Raw genomic sequence first — 22,720 nt, 5'->3', positions numbered from 1 at the left:
ACGTTAAAAAACAGCAATTTCAACAATACATGTGGACACAAACATGATGGTAGCTCAACATATGAAGGGGTATAGAAAAAAAGTCAGAAGTCGGTAGTTTTGGCAAAAATTAGTGGAGCGGAACAAAACAATCTGTAACTCATCATAGTTCACTCACATACCAAAAATCAGCCCAATATCTCAAGAGGTTTAGTAAAAAAACTCAGTATAACTGATTTTCAACAATTTATCAAAGTCCAAAGTCGGTACTTTTGGCAAAAATTAGTGGAGCAGAACAAAATGATCTGTAACTCATCATAGTTAACTCACATACCAAAAATCAGCCCAATATCTCAAGAGGTTTAGAAAAAAACTCTGTATAACTCTGATTTTCAACAATTTATCAAAGTCCAAAGTCCGTAATTTAGTCAAAAAGTAGTGGAGCGGAACAAAACTTAAACTTGATCTGTAACTCATCATGATTAACTCACATACCAAAAATCAGCCCAATATCGCAAGGGGTTTAGAAAAAAACTCTGTATAACTGTGATTTTCAACAATTTATTAAATTCCAAAGCCTGTAATTTCAGCAAAAATTAGCAGCAGGGATCTGTAACTCATAATGATTAGCTTACATACCAAAAATCAGCCCAATATCAGAAGGCTTTTAGAAAAAAACTCTGTATAATGGTTTGTTGTGGAATGACAGAATTACGGACAAGGGTAAAACTATATGGCGCCGACAACTGTGTGGTATTATTGCCAATGAGACAACTCTCTACAAGAGACCAAAATAACACAGAAAACAAGATGCTCCGCAGGGCGCAGCTTTATGCGTGCAGAGGTCAAACCCTGAACAGTTGGGGCAAGTATGGACACAACATTTAAGCTTGATACAGCTCTGAATTTGGATTGTGATTAAATAGTTGACACAACATAGGTTTCTGACACAGAATGAATGTGGTCTAAGAACTTAAACTTAAAAACTTGAAAATTTTAAATTGGACATTTACCTATTATGGTCCATTATCCAAAATCTAAATACATGGTTAGATTCAGCATATAGAACCCCAAGAATTCAATTTTTGATGAAATCAAATAATGTTCAATTTTAGACCCTTTAGACCTCAATGTGGACCAATTTGATAACGGGGCCCAAATATAAAAAATCTTAATACATGGTTAGATTCAGCATATTGAAGAACCCCATATATTTAAGTTTTGTTGAAATCAAACAAAGTTTAGTTTTTGACCCTTTGGACCTTAATGTAGACCAATTTGAAAACGGGACAATACAGTGCAATTGAATATTTCTTGCTATTGCGCAAAACTATGCAATTGAAATTTTTTTGCTATTGCGCAATATTGTGCAATTAGATATTTCTTGCTATTATGCAATACTGTGCAATTGAAGATTATTAACTATTGCACAATACTGTGCAATTGAAGATTTATTGCTTTTGCACAATACTGTGCAATTGAAGATTTATTGCTATTGCGGAATACTGTGCAATTGAAAATTTCTTGCTATTGCACAATACTTAATATAATAATTATGGACCCCAATTTGAACCAACTTGAAAACTCGGCCCATTATCAAAAATCTAAGTACATGTTTAGATTCAGCATACCAAAGAACCCCAAGAATTCAATTTTTGTTAAAATCAAGCTAAGTTTAATTTTGGACCCTTTGGACTTTAATGTAGACCAATTAGAAAACAGGACCTAAAATTAAGAATCTGAATACACAGTAAGATTTGGCATATCAAAGAACCCCAATAATTCATTTTTAGATGAAATCAAACAAAGTTTAATTTTGGACCCTTTGGGCCCCTAATTCCTAAAACCAAAACACCCAAAATCAATCCCAACCTTCCTTTTATGGTCATAAACCTTGTATTAAAATTTCATAGATTTCTATTTACTTTTACTAAAGTTATATTAATCTTAATATCTGTATACTTTTTGGTGATGATTCAAAATTTTATTTTTGAGTTATTGAGTATTTTGTAAAAAAGGTGGAGGGGTTTTTTACATGTCGCACCATATCTCATAAACGATTTATGATTATTGCTTAAAACTGTACACATGTCCTTGTTTATTTAATCTGAAGATCTGTATACTTTTTGGTGATGATTCAAAATTTCATTTTTGAGTTATTGAGTATTTTGTAAAAAAGGGGGAGGGTTTTTAACATGTTGTGCCATATCTCAAAAACAATTTATAATTATTGCTTAAAACTTTACACACTTTTTTGTTATATTAATCTAAAGATCTGTATACTTTGTGGTGATGATTCAAAACTTTATTTTGGAGTTATTGAGTATTTTGTTAAACAGGGGAGGGTTTTTATACGCCCGTCAAAATTTTGACGGGACGTATTATGGTATACAAATGTCCGGTGTCCGTCTGTCTGTCCGTCCGTCTGTCCGTCTGTCCGGCGTAAACATGTCGCACCGTAACTTGAGAACGACTTATCCAAATTTCATGAAACTTCATATATTTGTTTCTTATGATGGTCAAATGATCTGTATAGTTTTTGGTGAAAATAAGATTTAAACTTTTTGAGTTACGGCACTTTGTAACTAAAACAGGGGTGTTTTTTTTTTCACATGTCGCACTGTATCTCAAAAACTTTTCTTGATTATTGCTTAAAACTTTACACACTTCTTAGTTATATTAATCTTAATATCTGTATACTTTTTGGTGATGATTCAAAATTTCATTTTTGAGTTTTTGAGTATTTTGTAAAAAAGGGGGAGGTTTTTTTTACATGTCGCGCCGTATCTCAAAAACGATTTATGATTATTGCTTAAAACTTTACACACATCTTTGTTATATTAATCTTAAGATCTGTATACTTTTTGGTGATGATTCAAAATTTCATTTTTGAGTATTTTGTAAAAAAGGGGGAGGGTTTTTTTACATGTCGTGCCGTATCTCAAAAACGATTTATGATTATTTCTTAAAATTTTACACACTTCTTTGTTATATTAATCTAAAGATCTGTATACTTTTTGGTGATGACTCAAAATTTTATTTTTGAGTTATTGAGTATTTTGTAAAAAAGGGGAGGTTTTTTTTTACATGTCACGCCGTATCTCAAAAACAATTTATGATTATTGCTTGAAACTGTACACACTTCTTTGTTATATTAATCTAAAGATCTGTATACTTTTTGGTTTGATTCAAAATTTTATTTTAGTGATATTTGTAAAAAAAAAACAGGGTGGGGGGGGGGGGGTTTCTTATGTCCCGCCGTGTCTCAAAAACAAATGGTTATTGCTTAAAACTTCCTCAGAAACTATTTATGATTATTGCATAAAACTTCCACACAAGATGTCGGGCGTATCATGCGCTCATGGCGCAGCTGTTTATTTTACATGTCACGCCGTATCTCAAAAATAATTTATGATTATTGCTTAAAACTTTACACACTTCTTTGTTATATTAATCTAAAGATCTGTATACTTTTTGGTTTTGATTCAAAATTTTATTTTAGTGATATTTAGTTTTTTGTAAAAAAAAAAAAAAAAAACAGGGTTGGAGGTTTCACATGTCCCGCCGTGTCTCAAAAACAATATATGGTTATTGCTTAAAACTTTCTCTGAAACTATTTATGATTATTGCATAAAACTTCCACACAAGACGTCGGGCGTATCATGCGCTCATGGCGCAGCTGTTTATTGAGATATGGTGCGACATGTGAAAAAAACACCCCCCTGTTTTAGTTACAAAGTGCCGTAACTCAAAAAGTTTTAATCTTATTTTCACCAAAAAGTATACAGATCATTTGACCATCATAAGAAACAACGTACGATTGTAGCGCTCATTTTAAATAAAATTCTGAAGCACTATATACTACTGGATTTCAACTAGTTTTTCAGAAAGGTTTGATGAGAAATATAATGGGATATGAGCAGTGTTAGTTCATGGGGAGATGGAGGAGTTGCACAATTAAGTTTTATAAATATAACAGGTTGTATTTGATAGTTCACATGCTGTAGCTCCCATCTTGGTTGCTTAGTTCATTTCCAAGACTGGTGGTCTGTCCCCATTTTTGTAACGCTTATACGTCAAAGTAGTTTCAAATATTCATTACAGTGTATATGCTTTAAAACAATTTTGCTGTTTTGATTTCAATACTTGTAGTGTTGAGGTAATTTTTGTCTCTCAAAGTCTATGTTCCTTATTGCTGGTAGTCGCCTCCCCTGTTGGTTTTAGTCTCCCAATTTTGTGGCAAGTTGCTGATTTCTGATAAATTAAACAAACCTAAACATGTAAATTTAGCATTTACCAATAAACTATGAATAAGAGGTCAAGGTCAGATGAACATGATTACATTGCAATCATTCTATATACTAAATGTAATTAACCTTATCTTATTGCATCTGAGAAGGAGCCATTATAACTTAAACCTGAACTTTGTCCAAGGAACCAATCGGTCAGATTGTGAGCTTAAAAATGAGGTAAGATGACCTTGCCAAACAAACAATTATATCGTTTACCAATTATAGGTCACCTTTTGCTCAAAATGAGAAACAAACCTAATTCTTAAAAATAATAAATAACATTGACCAATGAACCATGATTCAGGTCAACATCAAGTGACCCTTTGACACACATATACCTTGGAACAATTCTATATACATGTACAAAAACATATAGTTATATCACATTACTCCGGAGATTGTGTGTTAAAAAACTACAAAATGTATATATGGTTTGTGAACCATGCACATGAGACAACATAAGGCATATACCACTAGTAACTAGTTAAACAACATATAAATAATGCTTTATACACAAAGTTTATGCTGTCATCACAGGATTAGCATCCCAATGTCTGAAATTCTGTGACACTCATTGCAGGCAAGACAAAAATCAAACTATTGCAGATATTATAATTTTATTGAGTTATCATTCATTTACCAGTAAATGATTTATCAATTGTGTTTTCAACATGATTTCTAGAAAGAGGACAATACATAATTCATAAGTGCATAAATATATAGAAGGAAAACAAATTTATGAAGCAAAAATATGACCCACCATTGAATTGTATTTTAGATGTCAATCTTGATTTTAATGCATATACCTATTTCAGTCTTTACTGTGACAAGTTTGTTTCTGGAAAAAAATATACTTGCAACATATACTTACTAGTTTAGGATCCCTCAAGGTTCCTCCTCATAAAGAAATCAAATCACTAGTTATTCCTTAAACTGAATTGTTTTGCAAATAAAAAAAGTACACTAGAATTCAGTGTGTTGTTTATCAGGTCACTGGTTTAAAAAAAATATATTTAAATTCTTGGATTAGTGATTCTATAATTATTAAATTGTTTACAAAGCAAAAATTTAAAAAGGTTTATTGATCATTTAAAGATCTTCAATACATGAAATCAAAACATTAACTTTTTTTGTAGGTTTTCATATAAGAAATCAGAATATGTTAAAATAATTTACTACTGACTAAACTGTACAAGGTACAGAACCACTAATTTGGGCCCAGTCATAAAGAACATATTATAAACAAAATAGTTCCTATACATAGCTGTAACAAGTGTCACAAAAAGATTTAAGTAATCCTGTATCAAATCAATCAGGCTATGAATTAGTGGTTTTATTCCATAAGTGTTGAATATTATTTACAATTCAGGTTTAAAGACAACAAAAACCAATAACAAACACAACAGAAGTATAACTTTCATGGTTTACATTTAAAATAAGTTTTTTTTATTTTCTTGATGCATCTTACTCCTGTCCAGCAGAAGAAATTAACACAACAGTTGCTATATATTGTAAATTCAGAAATCCAAAAAATGCAAAATGGTTATAATTGTAATAATTTAAAGTCGCATCTTGAATTTTTTATATGAATTAAACAGGAATTTCTCAATATCTCAAAAACTAAAAATGTATTTAAGTCTAAAATTACAAAATCACAATAATAAATACACACAATAATTTCTGAATTTACAGTAATAAGCTAAAGTATGCATACTGAAAATGAGATTGTGGACTCTTGACTGCATTATATTGATTAATACTGATTATTATCCACTGTACATGATTAGGTTTTACTGTAATACATATGTTACATACAAGTACTTATAACAATATAAACAATAAATACATTATCGAATTCTACAAATTCACATAACTTTAATGTATATAACAAGTGAAAAAACAACACATTTGCTCCCCAATTCATGTCCATTTTACAGGACAAACTTGTCTTTAGTATACAGAGTCAATTAAATCAAATGTCAGACTATTATTATCCAAGCTAAGCAATGTTAAGAGTAGGGCATGTTGAAAATCTATGCAGTTACCATATTGGTATTTCCATAAAAAAGGGGGGATGTGTCACACCCTGAATCTAAATCAGCCCTTGCAAACCCCAGATACATCAAATGAATGACAGGAGATTTTGCTTAACATCAACATGAGCAACAGGAGATAGGCATTTGATCCTCATGTCAAACTCTCAGTTATGAAATAAATTCTGGTATGAAATTAGTGAAAATTCTTATATTCTGATCTGCTAACTTGTAGATCTAACCAGGATCTAACAGGACTCAACCCAAAGATGGAAAAAATATAGTTGAGGATGGTAAAGTGTTAATTTCGTGCAACTCTTTCAGTTTTTTTATTTCACTTTTTTTTGTGTTTTTATGTTTTGTTTATTGTTTTCTAGTATTTGGTTTGATGTGCATGCTTCATGCTTCCCTTCATTTATTTTACGTGTTGTGTCAATACTCTTTATTTATCCTACTTGTACCGCATTTGACCGAAAAGTTTTGCTATTATATTGTATATGTTAGGAATACAATAAAGTCCAACAAATTACTATGAATAATATTTGTCAGAATCAGATGCAACTAGTGGTCGCTAAAAGGTGACAGCATGAGCTCCAAGAATGACTGAGTAATTACTTCTAGTACTTTTTTCCTGAAAATTTCTTGTGCTTCGTTTTCCCCCAATTTTTATTTCATGTGTTTCAGTGTTCAGAACCCCTTTTTACCATCCTCATAGTAATATATGAACAAGATGTAGTAAAACTTTATGAGTAAAAAATTACCTTCTTCAAAGTCAATAATTTATTTTTCAAATTGCAATACTGATGTATGAGTTTTTGTGAATACATATAAGCTAAATAAGACTTAGCTGACTTTGTATACTTTAAAAGCTATAGTGAACACATTTAGTACCATGATGTTAGTAATGACTGACAATTAAAAGTATTGGTCATTTACTCATATAATATGCATGGACTTGTTATTTTCATTCACCATTATGCTTTATGCTTTTAACAAATATGATGACTAAAAAATGGTCAAATGATTAATAGATAAATAATAGTTAATTGTAAAATACTCCATTTCACAAGTAACAATAGAAAAGTAATAAAAAATCATGTTTCATATATTTCCTTTACTGTAATTTAGAAATATTACGGTACATTGAAGAAAATATATGAATCATTCTGTTTCTATTTTCAAAATTACAAATAATATAACTATTTTAAACTGAACAAAGCTATATAGACTTTAACATAAAGTTTAGTGTATATATCAAAACTTTTCAGTTATGAAAATAAGTGTTAATCTGAAAACAAACAGGCTATAATAAATATTCTTTAAATTAAGACATTTTGTAAAATTATCACACCAAAAAAAAACTGACTTAATTCTTTTTTTAGAATTCAGGGAAATTTTTATTTTCATGGATACCTGATTTTGCAATTTTAATAGATTCTGCATACACACCTGTAATAAACATGTATTTTGTTAAACACATATTCATTTTTCACAAAAATCCACAAAATAAGTACCCACAAATTGAACTAAATCATCAGTCATGTCAATAGACATAGTAAAAGCTTAATAAATTAATTTTGAATGTAGCAAAAAAGTAAATCTATATAGATTTTAATTTATCTTGAAAAAAATTTGATAGAAATTTTTATTCATGTTATTGATTAATAAATTATTTATGAGTGGTAGGGGTCTAAAATAATATCCCCCATTCGTTTAATTCTGGAACAGCCCTAATTTAAGAGGTAGCACTATTTGATACAGCAGTACAAAACATGGAATAAAAGAAAAAAATCTATATATTATCCCATTGAATACCTTATTATATATATAAAAACCAGATGCTCTACAGGGCGTAGCTTTATACGACCGCAGAGGTTGAACCCTGAACGGTTGGGGCAAGTATGGACACAACATTCAAGCTGGATTCAGCTCTAAATTTGGATTGTGATTAAATAGTTGACACAGCATAGGTTTCTGACACAGAATGAATGTGTTCTAATGAACTTAAAATTTTTGTTTTCTCTTAGAGCAATTCACTATGCTGTTGAATATTAATCCTCTCAAAAAAATGTTTGAAGAAATTTTCTTTTTTATTTATGAAATTTCAAATGAGAAAAATTGAACCCAATTTTTTTAATCACATCCCCCTTTCCCTTATTCCAAAACTAATCTCAATTAAAATTTCTAATGGAGTTTGCAACAATAACTACTCATTTAAATACATCATAAAATATTAAGATGTAAAAAAACTGCTTGTTATCACTGAATGGTAAAGATTATTTTAATTTATCAGATGGTAGTAAAAAGTGAATATACATTGTATATTGTATATAACAAAGATTTAAGTTGATTCTGGACAAAGAAAGATAACTCCAATTAAAAAAAAATCTTGCTATTGCACAATATTTCGCAATTAGATGTTTCTTGCTTACTATTCTGGACAAAGAAAGATAACTCTAATTAAAAAAAAATTGCTATTTCACAATATTGTGCAATTAGATATTTCTTGCCATTGCCCAATACTGTGCAATTGAAAAGACTTGCTATTGCACAATACTTAATATAATAATTTTAGATCCTGATTTGGACCAACTTGAAAACTGGGCCCATAATAAAAAATCTAAGTACATTTTTGGATTCAGCATATCAAAGAACCCCAAGATTTCAATTTTTGTTAAAATCAGACAAAGTTTAATTTTGGACCCTTTGGACTTTAGTGTAGACCAATTTGAAAACAGGACCAAAAATGAAGAATCTACATACACAGTTAGATTTGGTATATCAAAGAACCCCATTTATTCAATTTTTGATGAAATCAAACAAAGTTTAATTTTGGACCCCGATTTGGACCAACTTGAAAACTGGGCCAATAATCAAGAATCTAAGTACATTTTTAGATTCAGCATATCAAAGAACCTAACTGATTCATTTTTTGTCAAAATCAAACTAAGTTTAATTTTGGACCCTTTGGACCTCAATGTAGACCAATTTGAAAACGGGACCAAAAGTTAAGAATTTACATACACAGTCATGACAGTTAGATCCGGCATATCAAAGAACCCCAATTATTCAATTTTGATGAAATCAAAAAAAGTTTAATTTTGGACCCTTATTCTGTTGGGACCAAAACTCCCAAAATCAATACCAACCTTCCTTTTATGGTCATAAACCTTGTGTTTAAATTTCATAGATTTCTATTTACTTATACTAACGTTATGGTGCGAAAACCAAGAAAAATGCTTATTTGGGTCCCTTTTTGGCCCCTAATTCCTAAACTGTTGGGACCTAAACTCCCAAAATCAATACCAACCTTCCTTTTGTAGTCATTTTAAAACATTGTGTTTAAATTTCATTGATTTCTATTTACTTAAACTAAAGTTATTGTGCGAAAACCAAGAATAATGCTTATTTGGGCCCTTTTTTGGCCCCTAATTCCTAAACTGTTGAAACCAAAACTCCCAAAATCAATCCCAACCGTTCTTTTGTGGTCATAAACCTTGTGTCAAAATTTCATAGATTTCTATTAACTTAAACTAAAGTTATAGTGCGAAAACCAAGAAAATGCTTATTTGGGCCCTTTTTGGCCCCTAATTCCTAAAATGTTGGGACCAAAACTCCCAAAATCAATACTAACCTTCCTTTTGTGGTCATAAACCTTGTGTTAAAATTTCATAGATTTCTATTCACTTTTACTAAAGTTAGAGTGCGAAAACTAAAAGTATTCGGAAGACGATGACGACGCAGACGACGACGCCAACGTGATAGCAATATACGACGAAAATTTTTTCAAATTTTGCGATCGTATAAAAACTATTCGTAACTTCCTTAGTATATATATATCATTAGCTTTATGTGAATTATGAAGTTCTTGCAAGAAATATACCATCATATATGCTTAAAAGTATGATGCAAACTGAAGGGCTATCAAAAACAAGAGGCTCTCAAGAGCCTGAATCGCTCACCTGGTAAACAATGCCTTCGGCCATGTTTTTTGACGAAATAGAAAATAAAACACAAATTTATTTTATACACCCTACTGATCATTCAAATGAAGTTTGGTTGAATTTGGTTGAGTAGTTTCAGAGGAGAAGATATTTAAAGTTAGCAAATATGATGAACAAATTGTGAAAAATTGTCATTAAAGGCAATAACCCCTTAAGGGGTCAATTGACAATTTTGGTCATATTAACTTATTTGTAGATATTACTTTGCTGATCACTTTTGCTGTTTACAGTTTATCTTTATCTATAATAATATTCAAGATAATGACCAAAAACTGCAAAATTTCCTTAAAATTACCAATTAAGTGGCAGCAACCCAACAATGGGTTGTTTGATTCATCTGAAATTTTCAGGGCTGATAGATCTTGACCTAATGAATATTTTTACCCCATGTCAGATTTGCTCTAAATGCTTCCATTTTTGAGATATAAGCCAAAAACTGCATTTGACCCCTATGTTCTATTTTAAGTAACAGCGGCCATGTTTTTTGACGGATCAAAAATCGAAGCACACACTTTGTGCAGGATAATCTAAGGAACAATCATTTTAAGTTTCATTCAAATCCATTCAGTAGTTTCAGAGGAGAAGATGTTTGAAAAATTGTTAACGACGACAGACGACGACGACGTCGACGATGACGACGACGACGGACGCCAAGTGATGAGAAAAGCTCACATGGCCTTTTAGGCCAGGTGAGCTAAAAAGCTGTAAGTGCCTTAAACATGAAGAATTTGACCCAAAGTTTTAACAGTAGGTATCAAATTATTTGAAGTAAACAAAGAGGCTTCATTACAACACTATCATAATTATGAACATTCTCAACAGCAAAGTCTAAGTTATGGCTAGCATACAAATAGTATTGTTATTTGCTAGTTTAACAATGCAATAAGACTACACTAATTCATTGAGAGATCAGTAAAAACTGCAGCAAGCAGTTTATATTGCTATGTCTTGACTCTTCTATTAGTAATAGAGTCTGTCTAAATCAGAAATACTGCAGCTAGCCGGTATGTCATCTATTAGTACTGGAGTCAGTGTCTAAATCAGAATCTTCATCATCTGATAATGGTTTGGTCTTCAGTTTCTCTTCAAGTTTATTTTTAACTACATTAAGTCTTTTTAAAATTCCTTTGTAATCAAATTGCTTCCTTCTGTCACCAAAGGGGTCCTGCAAGAAGACATTTTAATGAGAAAAATTTCACTTACAAGCTATCAGCCAAAAATATTTCATTATAACATGTAGAATAGTTGAACGTTGAAACAGTATATTGGAATTGGATATAGGAAATTCAACAGAAAACAAAATAAAATCAAGCTGTACAGCCTATCAGCATCAAATTGGCAAATTTGGTAAGTATTGTAAACCATGTAGCAAATTGCCTATTTGTTCCTGAACAAATAAAGGTCTGTAAAAACACAAATAAATTGCCCTGATTGGATGATAATTCCAATATTAGTCCAGTCAATCTAGCATAAAGGAGTAGGTCCGGTAAGGACAGATTTTGGCCTCAATTTTCAAGTTCATCTAACGAAAGATTTAAGACACTTTTTAAACACTTAAATGTTTATTTTAATTGATTCGATAAGTTTTTGTGGTAGATTTTAACTGATTTAGTCATTAAAAACGCTCCGATTCAAGTTTAAATCTAAAAAATCTATCAAATATGCCAAAAAACCTCACTTTTTAGATGGTTTTTGTCAAAAATGAAAGTGGCCGCATCCGTGTTCATCCTCAACCTTTAAATATATTATGTATTATCAACAAATACAACTTACATTTTAATATTATGAATGAACACGAATGCGGCCACTTCCATTTAAGACGGAAATCGTCTAAAATTTAACTACCTAAAATGCTAAAATTTTGAAGATTTCAGTAATTTAGCATGACTTAATGGTGCTACTACCCGACATATGTGCATTGTATTGTCAAAAACAGCCCATATTCATGTAGCAGGGACATTCTTCTTTCCAATAAATAGCTTAAATATTACATTTTCACAATTTTGTAAAACTGCTATATTTTGGGGCCAAAAATGGGTCTTACTGAACCTACTCCTTTGACCCTTACCTTAAATTAATTAAAACAAGATTTTTAAAGTCATAAGAAACGAGTGACTGGTGAAAAATAATGTTCATCCAATTCTTGAACCAATGCATGTATATATCATCAACTAAGTCCTCTGTGCACGATTTTATCATTTTTTACGTAAATATATTTTATAATCGTCAATTTTTTTTTATATCTGTCTGTTATGATTGAACAAATATGGCTACTCATTAAATGCCGTGTTTTGAAGCCGAAGTTTACCGATTCTCACCATATAGTAAATAATCAACAAAAAGCATGGGTATTTAGCACGTGTTTAACATATACAATCAGGTAATTGTTTATTTTAATGACAGATTCATGCGTATTGCTATCACTGGATTTTAACGAGGAGGGTCACGCTTAGGTCACTATGCATACGGAAAATATGTCGGCGAATTGCTTCCTGGAATTAATCAATTAAAAATAAGTAAACTTCTTCTAAATGTGGAAAAATTAAAGAATTTTCCTCAGAAAAAAGTATATGTACGTAAGTTGTATAATGAAAACTATCCATTTAGTTTTAAAAAACATATGCATATTTTTTTTTAATTTGAGGTTTCATATGACTTTAAGTTTTAATCTATAGCATTATACCCCAAATATACACAAAAAAAAGTCCCATAAAAACTAACTTGAGGAAAGCTAAAAAATCATGATTTTGTAATTCCTATGGAGATTTGCACTGATATGGGAGATAACTCTTCAAAAAAGACAGTTTTATGAAAATTAAATGAGCCAATAAAAGTTTTAGTCAAGGTGTTTGGTACCAACTTAAACAGGTTGTATTAACATCAGTGCTATTTTCAAATACAATAATAAATAACAGTGACTTATGTAGTTACCTGCATTGATTGGCCCTGTTTGGACATGTTTGAATTGCACACAGTTTCATAATATTCGTAATAATCTAGAAATGATGATTCCATCACATCACTGAAATAGATAAAAATTATCATTTTAAAATAAATAAGTAATATATTTGGTAATTGAGTAACAGTCTGAGAAACAATAATTTATAGACATTTTAAAAATCCTAAATGTAGAACTATACAATTTTGTAAAGAATCAAGTGCAGAAAGCTTTTATCATAATAGTCTTTCTTGTTTCTTTCCTGTGTGACAAACTGGCCTTTTTTTTATACTCATAACCAAGTTATGATTAACATGAACATACTTCTATATAGCTGCTAAAATTTCCCTGAAAAAAAATTTGCTGAAAGCAGTCAAACATTAATAATTTTAGCAGGAGCATATTATAAAAGAGATTTACACAACTACCAAATTAGAGCATGTATAATCTGAAGGATTTTACTCTATAAATTTAAATTGCCTGGCAGACGGGGATTATGCAGTACTTCATACAAGGTTGATTCAATTGTTGTTTTCTATTTTTGTCATGTTTTATTTTTGACAAAGTAGTGTGCACCCTCATTTCTTTTCAAATTCTTGAACTATTTTTATCATTTGCATAATTCATATCTTTATGATATTAAAAAAAAACATGTATTTTCGGACATTTGTTCAACCTTCTTCATGTGTGATTGTGGTTGTGGGTAATAGATCCCCAGCTGTGTCTAACAAAAATTCCTTATGTTCGAGTAGACATTATTAAACTGAATACTGTAAGTTTAGATATGATTGCATGCTTTATTATTGCAAATTTGTCATTTTAGACTTAAATGAGATTTTATTTTTTTACGATTTTTAGAAAAATCTTGTTTAATTCATATAAAATATTTCAAAATGAGAGTTTACTTCATTGCGTTTACAACTCTCGCATTTTTCACAATTATAAAAACCTCGCAATAATTTCAGAATTTACAGTAATATGAATATTTATATATAAACAGAGCTTCATTTATTTCAAAAATGTTCATTAACGAACAATTTAAGTTATGAACAGAAGACGGCAATTCTATATAAGAATTTTCCAAATCAATACACTTACTACAAGCTTTCAGGACACGGACATTTTCTCTCTAACATATCACATACAGCTACTCTTAATGTCTCATGACGGATGACATCATTATATCGTTGTGCATCTCCAGGATTTCTTTCCTATTTTAATAGAATTAAAAGAATTTGGAATACTGTAAAGGAGCTCACATTGCTCAACTGGTACGGTTTTTACTCTGGTTTATGTTTATGTCAAATTTAAGACTATGCTGCTTTGGTAATTGAGTTGACCTTAAAACGGCAAAACACTAACTTTCATAAGTTTAAAATCTTGTTAAATTAAATCAAAAATGCATGTTTCTCCAGAAAATTTAAAATAATGGTCCCCATAATAATCAGAAAATAAGCAAAGCCACATAGTTTTCTTCATATTAAATATAATTTGGTAAAAAAAAATAAAAAAATTGATTTCTTTCATCAGAAATAAATTATAAATACCCATTCAAATCCTGGTTCATTGTGGTAAGGTTTCTCATTTAATAATGACTGTATGGAAATCAATATACTTGATAAACTTTGTGCTGGACTCCAGGCTGGACCGGCCCATGTCCTTAAAATTAAAACATAGCATTACTCTAATCAACATAAATAGTGTTAACAGTACAACTATGAAATCAGATTTCAAACTAAGAATTCAATTTTAAATCTAATTATTTTTCAGTGAATCTTTATAATAGCTTTCACATCCAATGACATTAGATATAGGCGGAATTGAACTCAAGCAGACTTGACTCTAATTTCTTTAACATTACATTGACAGGAATAAAATTGAAAATGGAAATAAGGAATATCTCAGGCTTAAATTAAAATATTGTTTGTTTGCCCTTTACCGACCGACCCTATAAATTCGTTCCGCCTGAAAAATCTTATATTTGTATTTCCCGCTCAAAACTTTTTTACCGGAATCCTCGGGTTTCATCTTTAACGTATAAGGTCCAGTCCGTTTGGTATCACCTGAGCGTTTGACATGAACAATTGCATTTGAAGTTTCAAAGCATTTGTTTGAAATCGAGGAAATCATGATATAACGTACGTTACTCTGTATCTTAAGGCTTTATACTTAAAGAGCAGGGTTCATTTACAAAAAAGTTCGTTTGATACAAAATTATCAACATGTGTACAAACTAATTTGTAAACGGACGTTGTATTCTATGTAGCCTAGGAATGGCCTTTTGTGATGCGCAGATCAGGATGATTATGTTAACGATGCCGCTATATTATTTATATCTGACATGAACCAAAAGTGACAAAACCCTGTAAAGAAGAGAATATCTGGCAGTAAAATCGCCAAGTTTTCTATACAAATCATTTATAAATGCGATGTTTAAAACTACGTGACAATTGAGTTTTAATTCTATAGCATTTTTATTGGAAACAAAGGCACACACGAAATTTTTAACACTCTAGGGACTTTTTCTACTAGTAATGTATGTCTGTCCGGACATATCTTACCAGTACAAAGTTATCTCTTACAGAAAACCTTTAGGTAAGCGTACAAGGTACGTAGTACAGAATATAAGTGCAAGTTCAAAGTTCCAGGCATGTAAAAGTTGAAGATATGAGGCACAGCTCTATATTTTGATATTTGAAAACGAAATAGTAGTGCATATGAATATATGTCACATTATGTGCTTCACATTCTATGTGATATTGATATTTTTTCTCTTCAAAACTAATAGTCCCAGAAAACTTATTTGCAAAAACAAAACAGACAAAAATGATATTTCTATATCTAAAAAATGACATTATGCTGATTTTGTATATATAAAATAAAATATTAAACCTACCTGCCTACCCATGAAAAATAATATACCGAGCCAAGTTATTTTTTTTGGGAAAAAATAAAATATTTTACCTACCTACCTACCCTGTTTCAAAACATAGGGTCGGAAAAGGGCAAACAAACAATATTTTAATTTAGGCCTCAAAGAGACAACAACCTGACCAAAGAGAAGATTACAGTCGAAGGCCAACAACACAACAAGAAAATCCCACTTGGATTCCAGTGACATATTGTTATATAGTTTTATATAAATATCTTAGATTATGAAGATATGTGTATAAAACTATACATGTATAACAATATGAATCAGGAATCCAAATTTTCCTGAGAATCCAAATTTTTCCAAACAGTTCTCCCCTTTTTGAAAACCAAAATAAATTCTTGCATCAGCATTTTTACTGATTGCAAATTGACTTTTCCAACAAAATTTCAAATTAATTCTCTTTTCATGTTCTTACCCTAAAATACTTAAACAGACTTTTCCATTTTTGTATAGATTTGGATTAAATCTGACTTCTTTGTTGCCTGTTGTTAGCAGTTTTACTCGAGGAGGTCTAATAGGATAGTCTGGTGGACATCGAATTAGAAACAGGAAAAAACCTCCCTCATATGGTGTGTCAAATGGTCCTGTGATCAATGCATGAATCTGAAAAACAAATTATCAAGTCATAATGCTTAAATGATTCTTTCCAAGATAGAATTTCTATAAAAATCTTAAAAAGTACATATTAAAAGATAAGATTATTGAATTACATAGTTTGTTTATTACCTTTTGGCTATTTATCATTAAAACTCTGGTGAATAATTAATAAATTTTTTGTGTAAAATGACAAAAATATTGGCGACAAGATCTTACATCTGAAATTCATTACCAAGGAAATTTCTAAAATAGCAAGTAATGGGATGATTAAACTGACCCCAACTTCAACAACAATGATCAGCTATAGTTATGTGTTCTCTTGATGTATCTATAAGACAAGGATGTGTTCACAGTACATGGATGCCAAACTCATACTTGCATTTTCTATGTTCAGTGGACCACGGAATTGGGGTCAAAACTTCAATTTGGCATAAAAAAATAGAAAGATCATATCATACCTTGACCAAAAACTTTAACCTTATGTGGGACAGATGGACTGACGGACTTACAGACACTCAAACCAAAAACATAATGCCCCCAGGTGGGGCATAAAAACTCAACTTTGACACCCATTTTAAGAAAAACATGAAGCAAAAAAAACAAAGTGGTTAACTGGCAGAAAAACTAAGTCCATTTATTAGTAAAAATTTTAAATACAGATAAACAGGATTTTTTTACAAAATTAATTTCTGGATACCATCTTATGATCATAAACACACTTTTGTCCAAGTTTGGTAGAAATCCAGAACAGTTTTAGAAAGTAATTAAAATTTCAAAAACTTTAACCACAGGGTGAATATTTGTGGACATGGCTGCCGCCACCACCTCTGATGCAATGTAGGACTCGCTATGTCTCGCTTTTGCGACAAAAGTCACTGGCTCGACAAAAAGCTAACTTTCTATAAACAAAAACAAAGCTAAAATCAAAAGAAGTCTAAAAAAGACAGAAATCTTATATAACTGCATTTTAAGTTAGGCTGTATGTTATTTTTATACCTTTGTCATGTCTTCTTTGTCTGGTACTATACAGATAAAAGGTGGTGGTTCATTATAAATAGCCATAATGTCTCTGCAAATAAATCAAAATGACCATTATATGTACATTTTGTAGGTACAGCATATTTTCCAATAAGCATTAAAAAATTGATCCTGAAGTGAGTTAAACAACAATTCAATATTGACCATAATTAAAACTACAGAGATTGGGTCACTCACCTACATATGTACATATTTTAAACAATGCAGGCCACTTACATTTAACAATCATCATTAAATGGAACAGCTCTAGTTAACATACAATTTCAGGCATTTTGACATATCTGTAGATCTTATCTTGCTGATATTTTTCCTGTCTAAAGTTTCTATCTCTCTATATTAAAACATTTGTAAAATAAGGAAATGTAGTATGATTGCCTGGGAGACAACTATCAACTTATGTTAAAATTTTGGATATAGAAGAAGAAGAAGAAGAAGATGCTTTATTTCCATAAAATGGGCTCACAAGGAGCATAATATAATATCATTGTAATATAATATTCTTTTACAAATATAATAAACAACACAAGTTACAAACACAAATAAGAAACAACAGTTATCACATATTAGTATATATATAAAACCTTTGTCTCAGGCACACCTCTGGAAAGTAACAAAAAAGAATACTGTGAGTAGGCTAAATATATCTAGCTGAACTGCAAGAGGCACCTAGGGACGGTGCTATATGGCATGGTGGGTGCATATTAAAATGTGTTTCGGGACATTAATGATATGGTAAGATATTGTAAGAAGTTGCACATAAATGGTATGTCATCCTCGTGCCTGGTGCAGAGGAGTCAGTACTATTTAAAGTGACACAACTGCAAGAGGCACCAAGGGACAATGCTAATTGACATGCCAAAGTGCACAAATTACAAAAAAGATAAAATATTACCAGTTTAATAAAAAAAATAATAATATCGCAAACAAGAAGGTAATAGAACTTGTACGATGTGTCCTGTACCCCACCATGCCAACCTTGTGCCTAGTGCAGAAAGCCTGATTAAATATTTATCTTTAAAGTTATATTTTATCTTCATCAATTAACTCACAGACAGATATCAAAATATCAAGATTCTCTACATTAAGAAGCCATATCAGTTTTTGACTAGGAATCAAATGCTTAAAGTTTGGGCATAGTAAGTCAATAGTGGAATTCAAATAATTTCTCTTATCTTGTGATGATGTACATGAGAATAAAAAATGTTTTTCATCATCAACTTCATTTGAGGTGCACCTGAGACATATTCTGTCTTGTCGGAGAGTACCCTGATAGCGACCTTGTTCAATTCTTAGTCTGTGAGAAGAAATACGCAATCGAGTGAAATTTCTCCTCTGCTCAGGTGATTGTAATATAGTAAGGTATCTTTCAAGACCAAAATGAGTCTTAAAAGTGCTATAGCTACAAAGCTTCCCATCAGCACAATTGTGCATTTGGTTTCTCCATTGTATTTCATAGTGCTCATACAAAAACTTTTTAATTAAAATTTTGAATCTAAAGTTGCTTGCAAAGGTTAGACTGTCAACCCCATTAATTTTTTTTTGCAAATAGTTTAAAGATCCATACCAAGAGGGAATTTTTGATTCAAATAATAGCTTTGACTCTAAATATGCATCTTTTAGTAAGGGAAAGGATGAACCCAAATTTTCAAGCCGGTGCCAGTATCTGATCATAGATTTGGTGATATCAAAATGTAAAGGAAATCTCCCAAGTTCTGAAAGAGTGGCAAGGTTTGTTGCTCTTTTCCCCACACCTAGTAATAATTTACAAAATTTCATATGTAATCTATCTGAAAAAAGTTTAGGATAAGCTTGATCAACTGTAGAAGTCTGAGAATTTAATTTTTTTTTGAAAGGATTAAAAAAGCCCCAAATTTCCGAACTATACAAAAGAATGGGTTTAATTGTATGATCAAATACATGGAGGCTGTTTTTAATATTGGGATTCAGTGATAAAAAATCCTTTCGTAGCTTGTAGAATGCTTTCAATGCCTTATTGTACAATTCCTTCTGAGCAAAGGAAAAAGATCCTGATGCACTAAATGTTATACCTAAATATTTACAATGTTGAACACAATCTATCAACATGTCATTAAAATAAAAATTATGTTTTATATGCCTGCCTGCTTTGTTAAATACCATCACCTTAGTTTTTTTTAGATTAATTTTCATACACCAATCTTTACAATAATTATTTAATTGATCAAGTTTACACTGAAGCCCCTTTTCCGAGGAAGAAAAAATGACAATATCGTCAGCATATAATAAACAATGAACTGGCTTTGAGTTAACCAAGACTGGATCAGGTGACTTTTCTAGATAATCAGGGAGATCATTTATAAATATTTTAAACAAATTAGGACTCAAATTATCTCCCTGTTTCACTCCCACCTTAGTTGGAAAAAGGTCTGTAACTCTATTCTTTAATCGAATACAGGATTTACTCTGGGCATACATACTCTTAATTATATTATAAAAATTTGTACCCAGCCCAATGTTTAATAACTTGAGTTTTATACCTGGATGAATGACCGTGTCAAAGGCCTTTTGGAAATCAACAAAACAGGCAAACACTCTACCTTCTTAAGTATGACAGTACTTATCGATAATGGTCTTAAGTATGAACATATGGTCAGATGGTCGCGCTTTCCTTGTGAAGCCAATTTGGCTATCTTTAATGATCTGATATTTATCTAAAAATTTGCAAAGACGGGTGTCAAGAATTTTATTAAAAAGCTTCCCCAAAGCATCAGTAATAGTTATTCCTCTATAATTATTAGGATCAGATGCATCATTCCCTTTATGAATTGGGAATATGTAGCCAATAGTCCAGGGTTCTGGGTATTTTCCATAAGAGAGGCAATTATTAAAAATTTTTAGTAAACAAGGTAACAAAGAGGTTTGACCATATTTTAGCATACTGTTAGAGATGTTATCCAACCCTGCTGCTTTATTAATTTTTAAAGATGACAAAGCAGTAGATATTTCGGTTTCAGAGATCCTACTATCAAGTTCATTAAAGCACTTTCTTTTTTCAAGAATATTTAGCTTTTCCTCCAAAAATTGCAGTCGTTCTTTAAACTCATCTTTTGGTTCTGTCAAATTTTTAAAATGATTCAACCAATCAAATGGTGCGACTAATGCACTTTTATCATCCTTTTCCTTACCCTGAAGTTCATCAATCAGTTGCCAGTACTGCTTAGGGTTTTCCTCGTGCAGTGTTTCTATCTGCTTCAACAAAGACTGCTTGTACTCTCTGTATTTGTGTTTTCGTGCCTTAGTATATAAGCGCTGTAGTTTATAAAAGTGACCTTTAACAGCAGGATCTCTGGGAAATCGAGAATAAATTTTCCCATAACTAAATAGGTTTTTTCGCAAATATGCAAGATTACAGTCAAACCACTTTTGGTGTTTAACCCCCTTACCCGTTTGGGCTTTACGCCTTTTAAGGGAAATATTGGCAGCAGTTTTAATAATGTCTGTCAATTCTAGAGATGCGCTATCAATTGCATTTTGGGAATTGATAGGCTCAAGTTTAAGGAATTTCTCAAGTCGCTGCTGAATTTAAATGGTATTTCAATCTTAGTTTTTGGCTTTTTGGCGATGATGCTTTAAGGACACCGTCAAGTGTGAGTTCGTGGTCTAGTGGTTAAGACCGATGGCTACAGTGCTGAAGGTCCTGAGTTCGATTCTCACTTGGGGTGCTAAAAATATCAGTATATCAGAAGGGTAATTTTCACCCTCTCACACACATCTCTGGTACCCACACCGGAGTTTAAACTAGAATGGGTACTTTGGGGGCCTCGGTTGGTCAAAGTTGTCCCCTACTTTGACCTGGAGATCAATCTTCTGATATCTCTCTGGTTTGTCTGTTTCCACCGAGTGGCCCGGTGGTTCTCTCCGAGTACATCGGCTTCCTCCACCATAATAACAGACTTCCCGGTGTCCTACACGCTCCCTTGGGCGGTGTTGGGTGGGGATTGTTCTGGTGGTGGGATAATATTGTAAAGGACACATCTCCATTAATCCTTAGGGAGTGTACATGGATCCACTGTACCCTTGCAGTCAATCAAGGGGTGCGTCTAAATTGGCGGAATCTCGAGTACATACAAGGCAAAACAATATAATAGCCTTTCAAGATATCATTATTATTTGGATTACTGTCAGTACTGAAATGACCAACATAACAGGCAAATTTAATTATGGGGTACATGTACATGCATCCCACTTTGAAAAATGTACATTCTTTTTTTTGCTGGAAAATTACTATCTCTGGGTTTTTTTTATGAAGCTTAATGGACCGCTTCGAATGGACCTTGGTTTATAATAATCTGCATCATTGACATTTTAATTTGATAAGTACCTGTAGAATAGTTCAATACCTGTAGATTAGTTCAATACCTGTAGAATAGTTCAATACCTGTAGAATCTTTTAGGGGCTCATGAGTCATGTGTAAATATATATCTGTATATAATTCTACAGTCACTCCAGTAAAAAAAGAAAGGTATTTAACTTCTCTCTCTATTTTTAAGAACCTTTTTATTCTGAGAAAGCACTGCTGAGTTGGTTTCTCATTTTCCCAATCTCTACAGGTACAGGGATCCCATTTATCAGATATTTTTTCCAAAAGATCTCCTGCATCACTTTGTGTTGTTTCGTCTGCACTGGAAGTCGCCATCTTGTCTACTTTCACATTGAGAAAATAATAGGAATATATTCTAGATCTTTAAAACATATAGTATTACACTTAAATGAGTACTTTTTTAATATTTTTCCCATGGTAAGCATACTTAAAAAAAATAAAAGAAGGGTTATAATGTTTGATGTTTTAGTTAGAGATTAAAAAGGAAAATCATAGTCTAACAAAAGCTGTACATTCTATTCATAAAATGCCTTTACCCAAACA

The 22,720-nt window shown here is 31.5% G+C and overlaps 1 protein-coding gene across 1 annotated transcript; it reads right to left on the bottom strand.

The window, feature by feature from the left end:
* Positions 1-7,110: 7,110 nt before the first annotated feature.
* On the bottom strand, positions 7,111-22,519 carry LOC139513125 (ubiquitin-conjugating enzyme E2 Z-like). The gene is made up of 8 exons (XM_071301351.1): positions 22,350-22,519; positions 17,775-17,847; positions 16,597-16,784; positions 14,794-14,905; positions 14,345-14,457; positions 13,240-13,330; positions 11,012-11,473; positions 7,111-10,242 (listed from the first exon to the last, which is right to left on the bottom strand). Exons 1-7 carry the CDS (start codon positions 22,490-22,492, stop codon positions 11,318-11,320), a joined length of 876 nt encoding a protein of 291 aa, XP_071157452.1. The 5' UTR covers positions 22,493-22,519; the 3' UTR covers positions 7,111-10,242; positions 11,012-11,317.
* Positions 22,520-22,720: the final 201 nt, after the last annotated feature.

Source organism: Mytilus edulis, chromosome 2 (assembly GCF_963676685.1).
Source record: "Mytilus edulis chromosome 2, xbMytEdul2.2, whole genome shotgun sequence".
NCBI lineage: Eukaryota > Metazoa > Mollusca > Bivalvia > Mytilida > Mytilidae > Mytilus > Mytilus edulis.
This window is presented reverse-complemented; position numbering and strand designations above follow the sequence as displayed.

Excerpts from the sequence above, each read along its gene's own strand:
- LOC139513125 (XM_071301351.1), bottom strand. The coding sequence starts at position 22,492 with ATGGCGACTTCCAGTGCAGACGAAACAACACAAAGTGATGCAGGAGAT. Across the intron at positions 17,848-22,349 it reads TGCTTTCTCAGAATAAAAAG|AGACATTATGGCTATTTATA; the intron begins GTTCTTAAAAAT and ends ATTTATTTGCAG. Across the intron at positions 11,474-13,239 it reads AACAGGGCCAATCAATGCAG|GACCCCTTTGGTGACAGAAG; the intron begins GTAACTACATAA and ends GTCTTCTTGCAG.